Source organism: Bos javanicus, chromosome 12, assembly GCF_032452875.1.
Source record: "Bos javanicus breed banteng chromosome 12, ARS-OSU_banteng_1.0, whole genome shotgun sequence".
Taxonomy (NCBI): domain Eukaryota; kingdom Metazoa; phylum Chordata; class Mammalia; order Artiodactyla; family Bovidae; genus Bos; species Bos javanicus.
In genome coordinates this window covers 46,160,265-46,173,275 of record NC_083879.1, presented here as the reverse complement: position 1 = coordinate 46,173,275, position 13,011 = coordinate 46,160,265, and the positions used below count along the sequence as shown (strand labels likewise).

Below are 13,011 nucleotides of genomic sequence, written 5' to 3'. Positions count from 1 at the left end.
AAAGTAATATCTCTGCTTCTTAATATGTTATCTAGGTTGGTCATAGCATTTCTTCCAAGGAGTAAGTATCTTTTAATTTCATGACTGCAGTCACCATCTGCAGTGACTTTGGAGCCCCCAGAAATAAAGTTTGTCACTGTTTCCACTGTTTCCCCATCTATTTGCCCTGAAGTGATGGGACTGGATGCCTTGATCTTTGTTTTCTGAATGTTGAGCTTTAAGCCAACTTTTTCACTCTCCTCTTTCACTTTTGTCAAGAGGCTCTTTAGTTCTCCTCCCTTTCTGCCAAAAGGGTGGTGTCACCTGCATATCTGAGGTTATTGATATTTCTCCCAGCAATCTTGATTCCAGCAATGTTTGATTCCCAGCAATTGTGCTTCAGCCAAGCTTTTCTCATGATGTACTCTTCATAGAAGTTAAAGAGGCAGGGTGACAATGTACAGCCTTGATGTACTCCTTTCCCTATTTGGAACCAGTCTGTTTTTCCATGTCCAGTTCTAAAGGTTGCTTCCTGACCTGCATACAGATTTCTCAAGAAGGAGGTCAGGTGTTCCCATCTCTTTCAGAATTTTCCACAGTTTGTTGTGATCCACATAGTCAAAGTCTTTGGAATGGTCAATAAAGCAGAAATAGATGTTTTTCTGGAACTGTCTTGCTTTTTTGATGATGCAATGGATGTTGGCAATTTGATATCTGGTTCCTCTGCCATTTCTAAAACCAACTTGAACATCTGGAAGTTCAAGGTTCACGTGATGTTGTAGCTTGGCTTGGAGAATTTTGAGCATTACTTTGCTGTCGTGTGAGATGAGTGCAATTGTGCAGTAGTTTGAACATTCTTTGGCATTGCTCTTCTTAGGCATTGGAATGAAAACTGATCTTTTCTAGTCCTGAAACCACTGCTGAGTTTTCCAAATTTGCTGGCATATTGAGTGCAGCACTTTCACAGCATCATCTTTTAGGATTTGAAATAGCTCAACTGGAATTCCATCACCTCCACTAGCTTTGTTCATAGTGATGCTTCCTAAGGCCCACTTGACTTTGCATTCCAGGATGTCTGGCTCTAGGTGAGTGATCATACCTTCATGATTATCTGGGTCATGAAGATCTTTTTTGTATAGTTCTGTGTATGGATGTGAGAGTTGGACTACAAAGAGAGCTGAGTGCCGAAGAATTGATGCTTTTGAACTGTGGTGTTGGAGAAGACTCTTGAGAGTCCCTTGGACTTCAAGGAGATCCAACCAGTCCATCCTAAAGGAGATCAGTCTTGGGTGTTCATTGGAAGGTCTGATGTTGAAGCTGAAGCTCCAGTACTTTGGCCACCTCATGCAAAGAGCTGACTCATCTGAAAAGACCCTGATGCTGGGGAAAGATTGAGGGCAGGAGGAGAAGGGGACAACAGAGGATGAGATGGTTGGATGCATCACAAACTCAATGGACATGGGTTTGGGTAGACTCCAGCAGTTGGTGATGGACAGGGAGGCTTCACGTGCTGTGGTTCATGGGGTCACAAAGAGTCGGACATGACTGAGTGACTGAATTGAATTGAACTCTGTGTATTCTTGCCACCTCTTCTTAATATCTTCTGCTTCTGTTAGGTCTATATCATTTCTGTCCTTTATTGAACCCATCTTTGCATGAAATGTTCCCTTGGTATCTCTAATTTTCCTGAAGAGATCTCTAGTTTCCCATTCTATTTTTTTCCTCTGTTTCTTTGCATTGATCACTGAGGAAGGCCTTCTTATCCCTCCTTGCTATTCTTTGGAACTCTGCATTTAAATGGTTTTATCTTTCCTTTTCTCCTTTGCTTTTTGCTTCTCTTCTTTTCACAGGTATTTTTAAGACCTCCTCAAACAGCCATTTTGCCTTTTTTGCATTTCTTTTTCTTGAACCTTCATCCATAGTTCTTCAAGCACTCTGTCTATGAGATATAATCCCTTGAATCTATTTCTTACTTACACCGTATAATCGTAAGGGATTTCATTTAGGTCATACCTGAATGCTTTAGTGGTTTCCCCTACTTTCTTCCATTTAAGTCTGAATTTGGCAGTAAGGAGTTCATGATCCGAACCACAGTCAGCTCCCAGTCTTGTGTTTACTGTCTGTATAGAACCTCTCCATCTTTGGCTGCAAAGAATATAATCAGTCTGATTATGGCATTGACCATCTGGTAATGTCTGTGTGTAGAGTCTTCTCTTGTGTTGTTGGAAGTGGGTGTTTGCTATGACCAGTGCGTTTTCTTGGCAAAAGTCTATTAGCCTTTCCCCTGCTTCATTCTGTACTCCAAGGCCAAATTTGCCTGTTACTCCAGGTGTTTCCTGACTTCTTACTTTAGCATTCCAGTCCCCTATGATGAAAAGGACATCTTTTTTGGATGTTAGTTCTAAAAGGTCTTGTAGGTCTTCATAGAACCATTCAACTTCAGCATTACTGGGAGGGGCATAGACTTGAATTACCGTGATATTGGACGATTTGCCTTGGAAACAAACAGAGATCATTCTGCATTTTGGACTCTTTAGTTGACTATGATGGCTACTCCATTTCTTCTAAGGGATTCTTTCCCACAATAGTAGATATAACGGTCATCTGAGTTAAATTCACTCTTTCTAGTCCATTTTAGTTCACCAATTCCTAAAATGTCAATGTTCACTCTTGGCATCTCCTGTTTGACCACTTCCAATTTGCCTTGATTTATGGACCTAACATTCCAGGTTCCTATGTAATATTGCTCTTTACAGCTTCAGACTTTACTTCCATCTCTAGTCATATCCACAACTGGGTTTTGTTTTTGCTTTGGCTCCGTCTCTTCATTCTTTCTGGAGTTATTTCTCCACTGATCTCCAGTAGCATATTGGGCACCTACCAAACTGGGGAGTTCGTCTTTCAGTGTTCTATCTTTCTGCCTTTCATCCTGTTCATGGGGTTCTCAAGACAAGAATACTGAAGTAGTTTGCCATTCCCTTCTCCAGTGGACCGTGTTTTGTCAGAACTCTCCACCATGACTTGTTCATCTTGGGTTGCCCTACATGGCATGGCTCATAGTTTCATTGAGTTAGACAAGGCTGTGAACCATGTGATGAGATTGGTTCAGTTCAGTTCAGTTCATTTCAGTCACTCAGTCATGTCCGATTCTTTGCAACCCCATGAATTGCAGCACGCCAGGCCTCCCTGTCCATCACCAACTCCCAGAGTTCACAAAGACTCACGTCCATCGAGTCAGTGATGCCATCCAGCCATCTCATCCTCTGTCATCCCCTTCTCCTCCTGGCCCCAATCCCTCCCAGCATCAGAGTCTTTTCCAAAGAGTCAACTCTTCACTTGAGGTGGCCAAAGTACTGGAGTTTCAGCTTTAGCATCATTCCTTCCAAAGAAATGCCAGGACTGATCTCCTTCAGAATGAACTGGTTGGTTCTCCTTGCAGTCCAAGGGACTCTCAAGAGACTTCTCCAACACCACAGTTCAAAAGCATGAATTCTTCGGCGCTCAGCCTTCTTCACAGTCCAACTCTCACATCCATACATGACCACAGGAAAAACCATAGCCTTGACTAGACAGACCTTTGTTGGCAAAGTAATGTCTCTGCTTCAGAATATGCTATCTAGGTTGGTCACAACTTTCCTTCCAAGGAGTAAGCGTCTTTTAATTTCATGGCTGCAGTCACCATCTGTAGTGATTTTGGAGCCCAGAAAAATAAAGTCTGACACTGTTTCCACTGTTTCCCCATCTATTTCCCATGAAGTGATGGGACCGGATGCCATGATCTTAGTTTTCTGAATGTTGAACTTTAAGCCAACTTTCTCACTCTCCACTTTCACTTTCATCAAGAGGCTTTTTAGTTCCTCTTCACTTTCTGCCATAAGGGTGGCATCATCTGCATATTTGAGGTTATTGATATTTCTCCCGGAAATCTTGATTCCAGCTTGTGTTTCTTCCAGTCCAGTGTTTCTCATGATGTACTCTGCATATAAGTTAAATAAGCAGGGTGACAATATAAAGCCTTGACATACTCCTTTTCCTATTTGGAACCAATCTGTTGTTCCATGTCCAGTTCTAACTGTTGCTTCCTGACCTGCATACAAATTTCTCAAGAGGCAGATCAGGTGGTCTGGTATTCCCATCTCTGTTCAGAATTTTCCACAGTTTATTGTGATCCACGCAGTCAAAGGCTTTGGCATAGTCAATAAAGCAGAAATAGATGTTTTTCTGAGACTCTCTTGCTTTTTCCATGATCCAGTGGATGTTGGCATTTTGATCTCTGTTCCTCTGCCTTTTCTAAAACCAGCTTGAACATCTGGAAGTTCACGGTTCACATATTGCTGAAGCCTGGCTTGGAGAATTTTGAGCATTACTTTACTAGCGTGTGAGATGAGTGCAATTGTGCAGTAGTTTGAGCATTTGTTGGCATTGCCTTTCTTTGGGATTGGAATGAAAACTGACCTTTTCCAGTCTGTGGCCACTGCTGAGTTTTCCAAATTTGCTGGCATATTGAGTGCAGCACTTTCACAGTATCATCTTTCAGGATTTGAAATAGCTCAACTGGAATTCCATCACCTCCACTAGCTTTGTTCGTAGTGATGCTTTCTAAGGCCCACTTGACTTCATGTTCCAGGATGTCTGGCTCCAGGTCAGTGATCACACCATCATGATTATCTGGGTCGTGAAGATCTTTTTCTACAGTTCTTCTGTGTATTCTTGCCATCTCTTCTTAATATCTTCTGTTTCTGTTAGGTCCATACCATTTCTGTCCTTTATTGAGCCCATCTTTGCATGAAATATTCCTTTGGTATCTCTGATTTTCTTGAAGAGATCCCTAGTCTTTCCCATTCTGTTGTTTTCCTCTATTTCTTTGCATTGATCGCTGAAGAAGGCTTTCTTATCTCTCCTTGCTATTCTTTGGAACTCTGCATTCAGATCCTTATGTATTTCCTTTTCTCCTTTGCTTTTCACTTCTCTTCTTTTCACAGCTATTTATAAGGCCTCCCCAGACAGCCATTTTGCTTTTTTGCATTTCTTTTCAATGGGGATGGTCTTGATCCCTGTCTCCTGTAGAGTGTCATGAACCTCTGTCCATAGTTCATAAGGCACTCTGTCTATCAAATCTAGTCCCTTAAATCTATTTCTCATTTCCATTGTATAATCATAAGGGATTTGATTTAGGTCATATCTGAATGTCTAGTGGTTTTCCCTACTTTCTTCAATTTAAGTCTGAATTTGGCAATAAGGAGTTCATGATCTGAACCACAGTCAGCTCCCGGTCTTGTTTTTGCTGACTATATAGAGCTTCTCCATCTTTGGCTGCAAAGAATATAATTAATCTGATTTCAGTGTTGACCATCTGGTGATGTCCATGTATAGAGTCTTCTCTTGTGTTGTTGGAAGAGGGTGTTTGTTATGACCAGTGCATTTTCTTGGCAAAACTCTATTAGTCTTTGCCCTGCTTCATTCCTTATTCCAAGGCCAAATTTGCCTACCACTCCAGGTGTTTCTTGACTTCCTGCTTTTGCATTCCAGTCCCCTATAATTAAAAGGACATCTTTTTTGTGTGTTAGTTCTAAAAGGTCTTGTAGGTCTTCATAGAACTGTTAGTTTCCTGTAATGTGGTTTCCAGTCTGTCTGCCCTCTATGGAGAAGGAAAGAGGCTTATGGAAGCTTCCTGATGGGAGAGACTAACTGAGGGGGAAACTGGGTCTTCTTCTAATGGGCGGGGCCATGCTCAGTAAATCTTTAATCCAATTTTTTGTTGGTGGATGAAGCTGTGTTCTCTCCCTGCTATTTACCTGGGCTCAAACTATGGTAGAGGTAAAGAAGATAATGGTGACCTCTCAAAAGATCCCATGCATGTACTGATACACTCAGTGCCTCCAACCCTGGAGCAGGCCACCACAGACCCACGCCTCCCCTGGAGACTCCTGGACACACCCAGGCAAGTCTGGGTCAGTCTCTTGTGGGGTCACTGCTCCTTTCTTCTGGGTCCTGGTACACACAAGGTTCTGTTTATACCCTTCAAGAGTCTATTTCCCAGTCCTGTATAAGTTCTGGCAGTTCTATGATAGTGTTAATGGCTACCTCCTCCAAGAGGGCTTATGCCATACCCAATGGCAGTCCACTGCTGATCTGTACCTCCACAGGAGACATGCAAACACAGTTCTGTCTCAGTCTCTGTGGTGTCTCTGGTCCAGATCTTTAGTTTTAATGATATTGAACGATTCAATTATAATTACTGAAGAATGTATTTGATTCCAGTTTTTTTTTTTTTTTAGTTATGGAATTAAAGTTTTTAATTGTATATTTGTTTGTAGACTCAAGAATATATTTGAACAAATCATTGATATATATAACCCTTCCAGGTTAATTGAGAAAGAAACACTAAGATACAAAACATTTCTCCTATATGAAGCTCTTGAAATATCCTATTGTCAATCCAAACAGAATAAACTAAAATGAGATAATTGGGAAGGTGCCCATAAAGTCAGCCTGAATATATTATCACAACTATATATGAGATAATATTTGTTTTAAAAAGATTCTATGGCACTGTAAACTCAGTCTCATTAGAGACTGCATTTAAAAGGCTTATAAAGTTACTCATTAATGTTATCTTGTTGTATCTCCACAGCTTTTTCATTAAAGAAAATTCAGCAGAAAGCATTTTCTCCTGATAGCAGGAACCAATTTGCAATAAATGTTCTGGAAACCACTAGGGAAGCCATTACTGAGGTCTAATAAAAACAGACAAGCGTAACTTGTTCTATATTTTTGTTTCAATCACACACAGATGAGACCCCGCTTTCCACACCAACTGCGAGAGACAGCCTTGACAAACTTTCTCTAACTGGGCATGGACAACCACTACCTCCAGGATTCCCATCTCCTTTTCTGTTTCCTGATGGATTGTCTTCCATAGAGACCCTTCTGACTAACATACAGGTAGGACTTTTTCACATTCTGGGAGAAAGGAACATGGAGGATTCAGCTGTCAATTTTTCCCAAAGTCATACTATCCCAGCTTAATCCATTCTTGAGACTGACAAAACCATGATAATGAATTTTTCTAGCAATTTGATATTTTAAACTTAATACACAAATTCAATTGGTTAGAAATACCCAAATGTGTATACTACATCTTAATAAAAACTTAGATGAAAGGACCTGGGCCTTTTAAAAACCATTCTGCTTAAATGTTCTCTTTATTGCCAATTAATAGTAGGAATCTAGCTGTTTAAGTTTGTCTGATGTATTAAAAGACAGTACACCAGTTCTAATAAATGTTTAGCTGTTTTTAAACTGCTGGCCTTTCAGTGAGGAAATGATATGTTTAGTCATTTAAATATGTCTAAATGAAAAAGAATCCAAAAAATCCCTTCTTTCATAAATTAGTTTATTTCAGTTAATAGGATTTCTTCAAAGAATAGACTTCAAAAAGTCATACAAAACTTTCCACAGATTTCCTATGTAGTCTTTAGGATGTATATTTTATGTACAGTACATTATGAATAAAAAATACCATTAACAATAACATAGAACATGGAGCCAAAATAATAAGTGTTTGGGATAAAAGAAAACATAATTTTTTGCCCACACATGAAGTGGTCATGTGGACCCCAGATGGAGCTTTTTGCCATCACTTCTCCACACTTAAAATAGCTGGTAGTAATATGCTTACAGATACTCTGGTGGTATTTTTTTTTTTTAATCTTTGTTCTAGCATTCAATCCTTACTGGTATTTTTCTGTACACATTTCATACCATATTAAACTTTCTCCCAGTAGAAATGTAATTAATTTTATTTACCTCTCTAAGGACATAACAGAAGGCCTTTAATGTAACATATCTTCTCATCTGTTAATATGGCATTTTTAATACTAATGTAATTAGAATCTCCAGAACTGTATTCAACTTTAAGGTTTTATATCTCAGTAATTGAAATAAATCATCAATCTAACCTAAATGTAATCATAGCCAAATAACTGATTATATTTAAAAATAAACATGTAACTTTTTTTCTAAATTCAGCCCACATTATTGTTTTCTGAGTTAAAGTTCTTAATGCATTTCTCTTTTGTTAAATTAAATGCTTTCAAAAATATCCCTCAACATTTCTGAATTTACACTTTGAGAAGTAAGGGAACAATTAAGTTTCTTTTGCATGTTCTGTGTGTGTGTGTACATATATATATTTATAAAATTCTATATGAAGCAAATATAAAGCTAAACATTTACTTAAAATTCTCCATCTAGGTGTCTGTATATTCACTAACTAAAGCCTCTTTAATGGGGAAAATAATAATTTAATTTCAATTTCAGCAAAGAAAACATTTCTGTGTAAACATTCACTAGTGCAAACCAGTTTGCTCATCTGAAGAGTAGATTTACACAGGGACCCTTGCGTTCTATGTGAAAACCACATCACTAAGTCAAATTCTGTGTTTGAGAATGTTTATCCACCCACCCATAGACAGTAATACACAGACTAGAAATGTTATCTGCTTGTGTGCTTGCATGCTAAATCGGTTCAGTCGGGTCGGACTCTATGTAACCCTATGGACTATAGGACTCCAGGCTTCTCTGTCCATGGGATTCTCCAAGCAAGTATACTGGAGTGGGTTACCATGCCTTCCTCAAGACCTTCTGAACCCACAGATTTAACCCACATCTCTTATGTCTCCTGCATTGGTGGGCAGGCTCTTTACCACTAGCACAACATGAGAAGCCCAGAAATGTTATCTACATCACCTCAAATTATAAGTATTTCTTTAAAGAAAGAAAAGAAGAAAAGAGAAAATTTCAGTTTTAAATTGTTCAAATTTTAGATAAATTATTTTTTACTGAATAGATCTCTGGAAATAATATATTCTCTAGCTTTCCAAACAGCCTTAAGATGATATATTAGGAAGCATTGATGATAGGAGTCAAGTCAAAGTAAATTATTTCTTCTAGTCCTAAATCATAGGATTCTGGGTCTGACAAAGTTAGAACACTCACAGTAAAAATGCTCCATTTAGGGACCTCCCTCTATGTCCAGTGGTTAAGACCTTGCCTTCCAATGAAGGGCGTGCAGGTTTGATCCATGGTCAGGTAGCTAAGATCCCTCATGATTCACAGACAAAAAACCAGAACATAAACAGCCAAAGCAATATTGGAACAAATTTAGCAAAGACTTTAAAAATGGTCCACATCAAAAAAGGAAATAATATTTCATTTAAAATAAATTAAGCTGTTCACTTCAGTTTCACATATAGATGTATACAGATGAGATATTATATATGTATATGTATGAATGTGATACCTGTATACAAGTATATGTGCATGCACATATATGTTTGAAAGGTAAAATAAATATTGAAAATCTTACTAAGTGCAATATACAGTAAAACAAACGACAATACATACATACATTCATACATACTTATATACATGTTCACATACACACACACAAGCCAGACATACATGCTAGATTTATGTTCAGTTATAGTTTCACATTATTTTGCAAAAGGTCATAGTTGCTAGCTCTTTTATTATTATTACATATATTGAGTTATAGTAATATCCTAGGAATGGTATAGAATATTTAAACAGTCATGACTCTGACTCATGGGGCATACAGTATAAATGTGTTTGCTGTCCAAATTCTAATTTGGGTAATTACATTCTGTCTACCTCAATTTCCTTTGTAAGTTCAATTATGTATAATGGGGTTCTCTGCTTTCTGTCTCAAATGGCAATACTCTTTTGGTGTGGTAAATTTAAAGCTCTATATTTCCTTTGAAGATACTTTATCACAATGACAATGAAAAATAATTGAGTTGAAAGTATTTGCATTTTTATATCATACAATATCATGTTTAAAATTAAAGGTTTATTGTGCATGTTTTCTATTTTAGAATATTGTGTTATATTTAAATTTAATGCACATAAACTCTATTTTTCTTAGAATTAATGACCAAAACTACTCAAAATAATATTTAAGGTGTTATTGTTCTAATATTCAATCCTTTGATTTCATGATATTGTGTAATTTGATAATTTTAAAATTAAGAATTTTTAATAGCTACTGTAGATGTCCCTTCCATGACACATTATCAAAATTGAATTTTCTTAAATGGTATTTCTTTGTGTTTTAAAAAAGGGCCTGTAGAAAAATACTATATGCTAGTATTTTAAAATATATATACTATATATAGTGTAGAAAATACGTTTTATATATAGTACAGAAAAATATATGTAGTATAGAAATATATGTGTATACTGTATATCTTTAGGTACCAGATTTTTGCTAGTTCCTAGAACTATACTATTCTTTCTTAAAGTTTGACTATTTTTATAAATTAGAAGTCATAAAGAATAAGGATATCTTCAGTAAAGAACAGCAATTTTACTTTAGTGACATTTAAATTCACTCTAGATTTTCCTTTTTAGAATTAAAAAAAATTATATGGAATTTTATTTTATTTTTCTATGTGGACAGTCTTTCATTATGGTTTCCTTAATCAAACGTGTTCATGGACAACAACCTATGAGATTTTAGGTGTGGAAAGTAGAATTTTAGTATCAATTTACTGGATGTGACACCTTCAATCTTTGATTATCATTTGAACAAACTGAAGGGAGAATTTTACCCACTATTCTCAATCTGAGCTTTCAAGCTGTTAATCATAACTGGGATACATTTGCACATAAGACTAGGAATAAATATGTTGCACTGTTTATTACCCTATTTACAAAAAATTATTTTAAAGGATAGTTAAATAAATAAAATAGAAAAGAAAAATAAGGTAGAGAATATAAAATTTAGTGAGGAGTGATATTAACCCTAAGGATATATGCCATAAGGGGAGTAAGATAGCTGTTTGGTTCATTCTGATTTGTCTATGTGGAAGTATTAAACAAACAAGGAAAATCTAAAAGGGATGTTAAAACCACAATGAATAGCAGGCTGAGATTGGTTCACTATGGTCTGACAAATAAACATATTCTGACTGTGGTATTTAAGAAGCATTCTTTACTTCTATATTTAATGGAAGACAATGAAAAATAATTTGACCAAAATATTCTGATTATACATATTCCAGTCTTTACATTTCAAAGTCATGATCAGTAATATATCTTATACATTTCAAAAAAATGAATCATTTTTATTTGCATTGTTAATATGTATTTTAATTATAAAATATGTACTAGTAATTAGTTATATAGTTACTAATCTTCTCTAACTGATAAAAGAATTAGAAACTTTTCAAAATGATAAATGATAAAATAAGACATTGACTTCAAAATATGGGTAGACTAGCATCAGATACATTGGTTTTTATATTATGTCTTTTTATCTTTAATCATAGTATGTTATATCTTCTCCTGTGTGTCCCATTACCAATTTTGTGAAGAGAGATCATGGAAAAAACAGTAAACCACAGCCAATATTTTAAACTCGGTTTACTGTAATGAAGAGAGTGGCATTAATCTCTTAAAAATCTGGACTCTGTATCATATTTACTAATTTATATCATATACAACAACAATACAAATATTAATAGTAAAACTAATTTTATTGAGGACTTCCCTGGTGACTCAGTGGTAAAGAATTCCCTTACTAATACAGGAGATGCAGGTTCCATCCCTGGGTCAGGAAAATACCATGGAGAAGGAAACGGCAACCCACTCCAGTATGCTTGCTGGAAAATCCCATGGACAGAGGAGCCTGGTGGGTTACAGTCCTTTGGATCCCGAAAAAAGTAGGGCATGACTTAGCAACTAAACAACAATATTTGCTGAATAATCTTAATATGTCCTTGTGCAGGAAATATACTCCTTTGAGTCTCCTCTACTCTAACACTACTTAAATTCTGATACTTCTAATTCACCAGTGTCAGAGTTTTTCCCATTACAAGCAATTCTGCGAGCTAAGCTGGGGGCCCTGCATTTTATCCTAGTTCAGGCATGATCTGCTTAGAGATAGCATCAGATCTCATAGATTAAGAGTTCAGCCTCACAAACCTGCTTCCTGCCCCCGCTTTCATTGCCAGTTGTAAGTCCTGGTTGTAACCTGTGCTTGTGACCAACCAGCTACAGACTGGAGATTCCCACCATGCCTGCCAATTAATTTGTTAAAGCAGCTCATTGAACTTAGGAAAACATGTTACTTATGTACCCGGTTTATTATAAAAGATTATAAATCAAGGTCGAGAAGGAGCGGGTGAATTGTCCAATACAATTCAGAAACAGATGGGAGAAATGTGTAGGGCAATGTATTTCGAAAGAGGCATAGAGCTTCCATTCCCTCACACGTCACCCACCCTGTACCTCTATACACTGACCAATTCAAAAGTTCTCTGAATCTCATCCATCCTTTAGGGACTTGCCAAAAGTCAACTTATTAACAGAAACTCATATGTAGTTGCAAGGAGTTTATTATGAATAACAGAAGACTCATTTCACCTCTGTTGTTCTTATCATTTAGGAAGTTCCATTCCCTGTAAGCATCTCTAGATACCAGTATCCAGTATAGGATACCTAGAAGTGCTTTTGATGGAGAATTCATCGTTAATCAACTTTGAAGTACAGTAACCATAACAGTAAACCAAGTATAGTATCTTTTGTCACAAGAGTGGCAAAAATGCTTTAGTTGATACTGTTCTGTCATATTTTTTAAAGTTCCTAACTTCAAGGCACACTATTCTTTTTCGGAATGAAACACCAAACAAAGAAAAAAAGAAAAACCAAAAACCTCAGGGCAGTCCTGACCTAGGTTTAGTCAGCTTACTCGTTTGGAACCTTAGACAAGTCACCTCCTCCTTCTGGACCTTGGTTTTCTCATCTTTGAAAGGTTTAAGCTAGACTAGATAATGGTTAAAAATCTCCTCCAACTGGGTTTGTTGTTGTTGTTTCGTTGCTCAATAGTGTCCGACTTTTGTGCTACCCGATGGACAACAGTCTGCCAGTCCCCTCTTTCCATGGGATTTTCTAAGCAGGAATACTAGAGTCTATGTGATCCCATGGACTACAACCTGCCAGGCTCCT

General features: G+C 37.0%; 1 protein-coding gene across 3 annotated transcripts in view; it reads left to right on the top strand.

The window, feature by feature from the left end:
• Window positions 1-13,011, top strand: part of DACH1 (dachshund family transcription factor 1) — a 475,499-nt gene that overhangs the window by 415,673 nt on the left and 46,815 nt on the right. For all 3 annotated transcript variants that reach the window (XM_061435055.1, XM_061435056.1, XM_061435057.1), the window contains one exon: window positions 6,773-6,924. In XM_061435055.1, coding sequence (XP_061291039.1) covers window positions 6,773-6,924 — 152 coding nt within the window. The remainder of the gene's footprint in view (window positions 1-6,772; window positions 6,925-13,011) is intronic.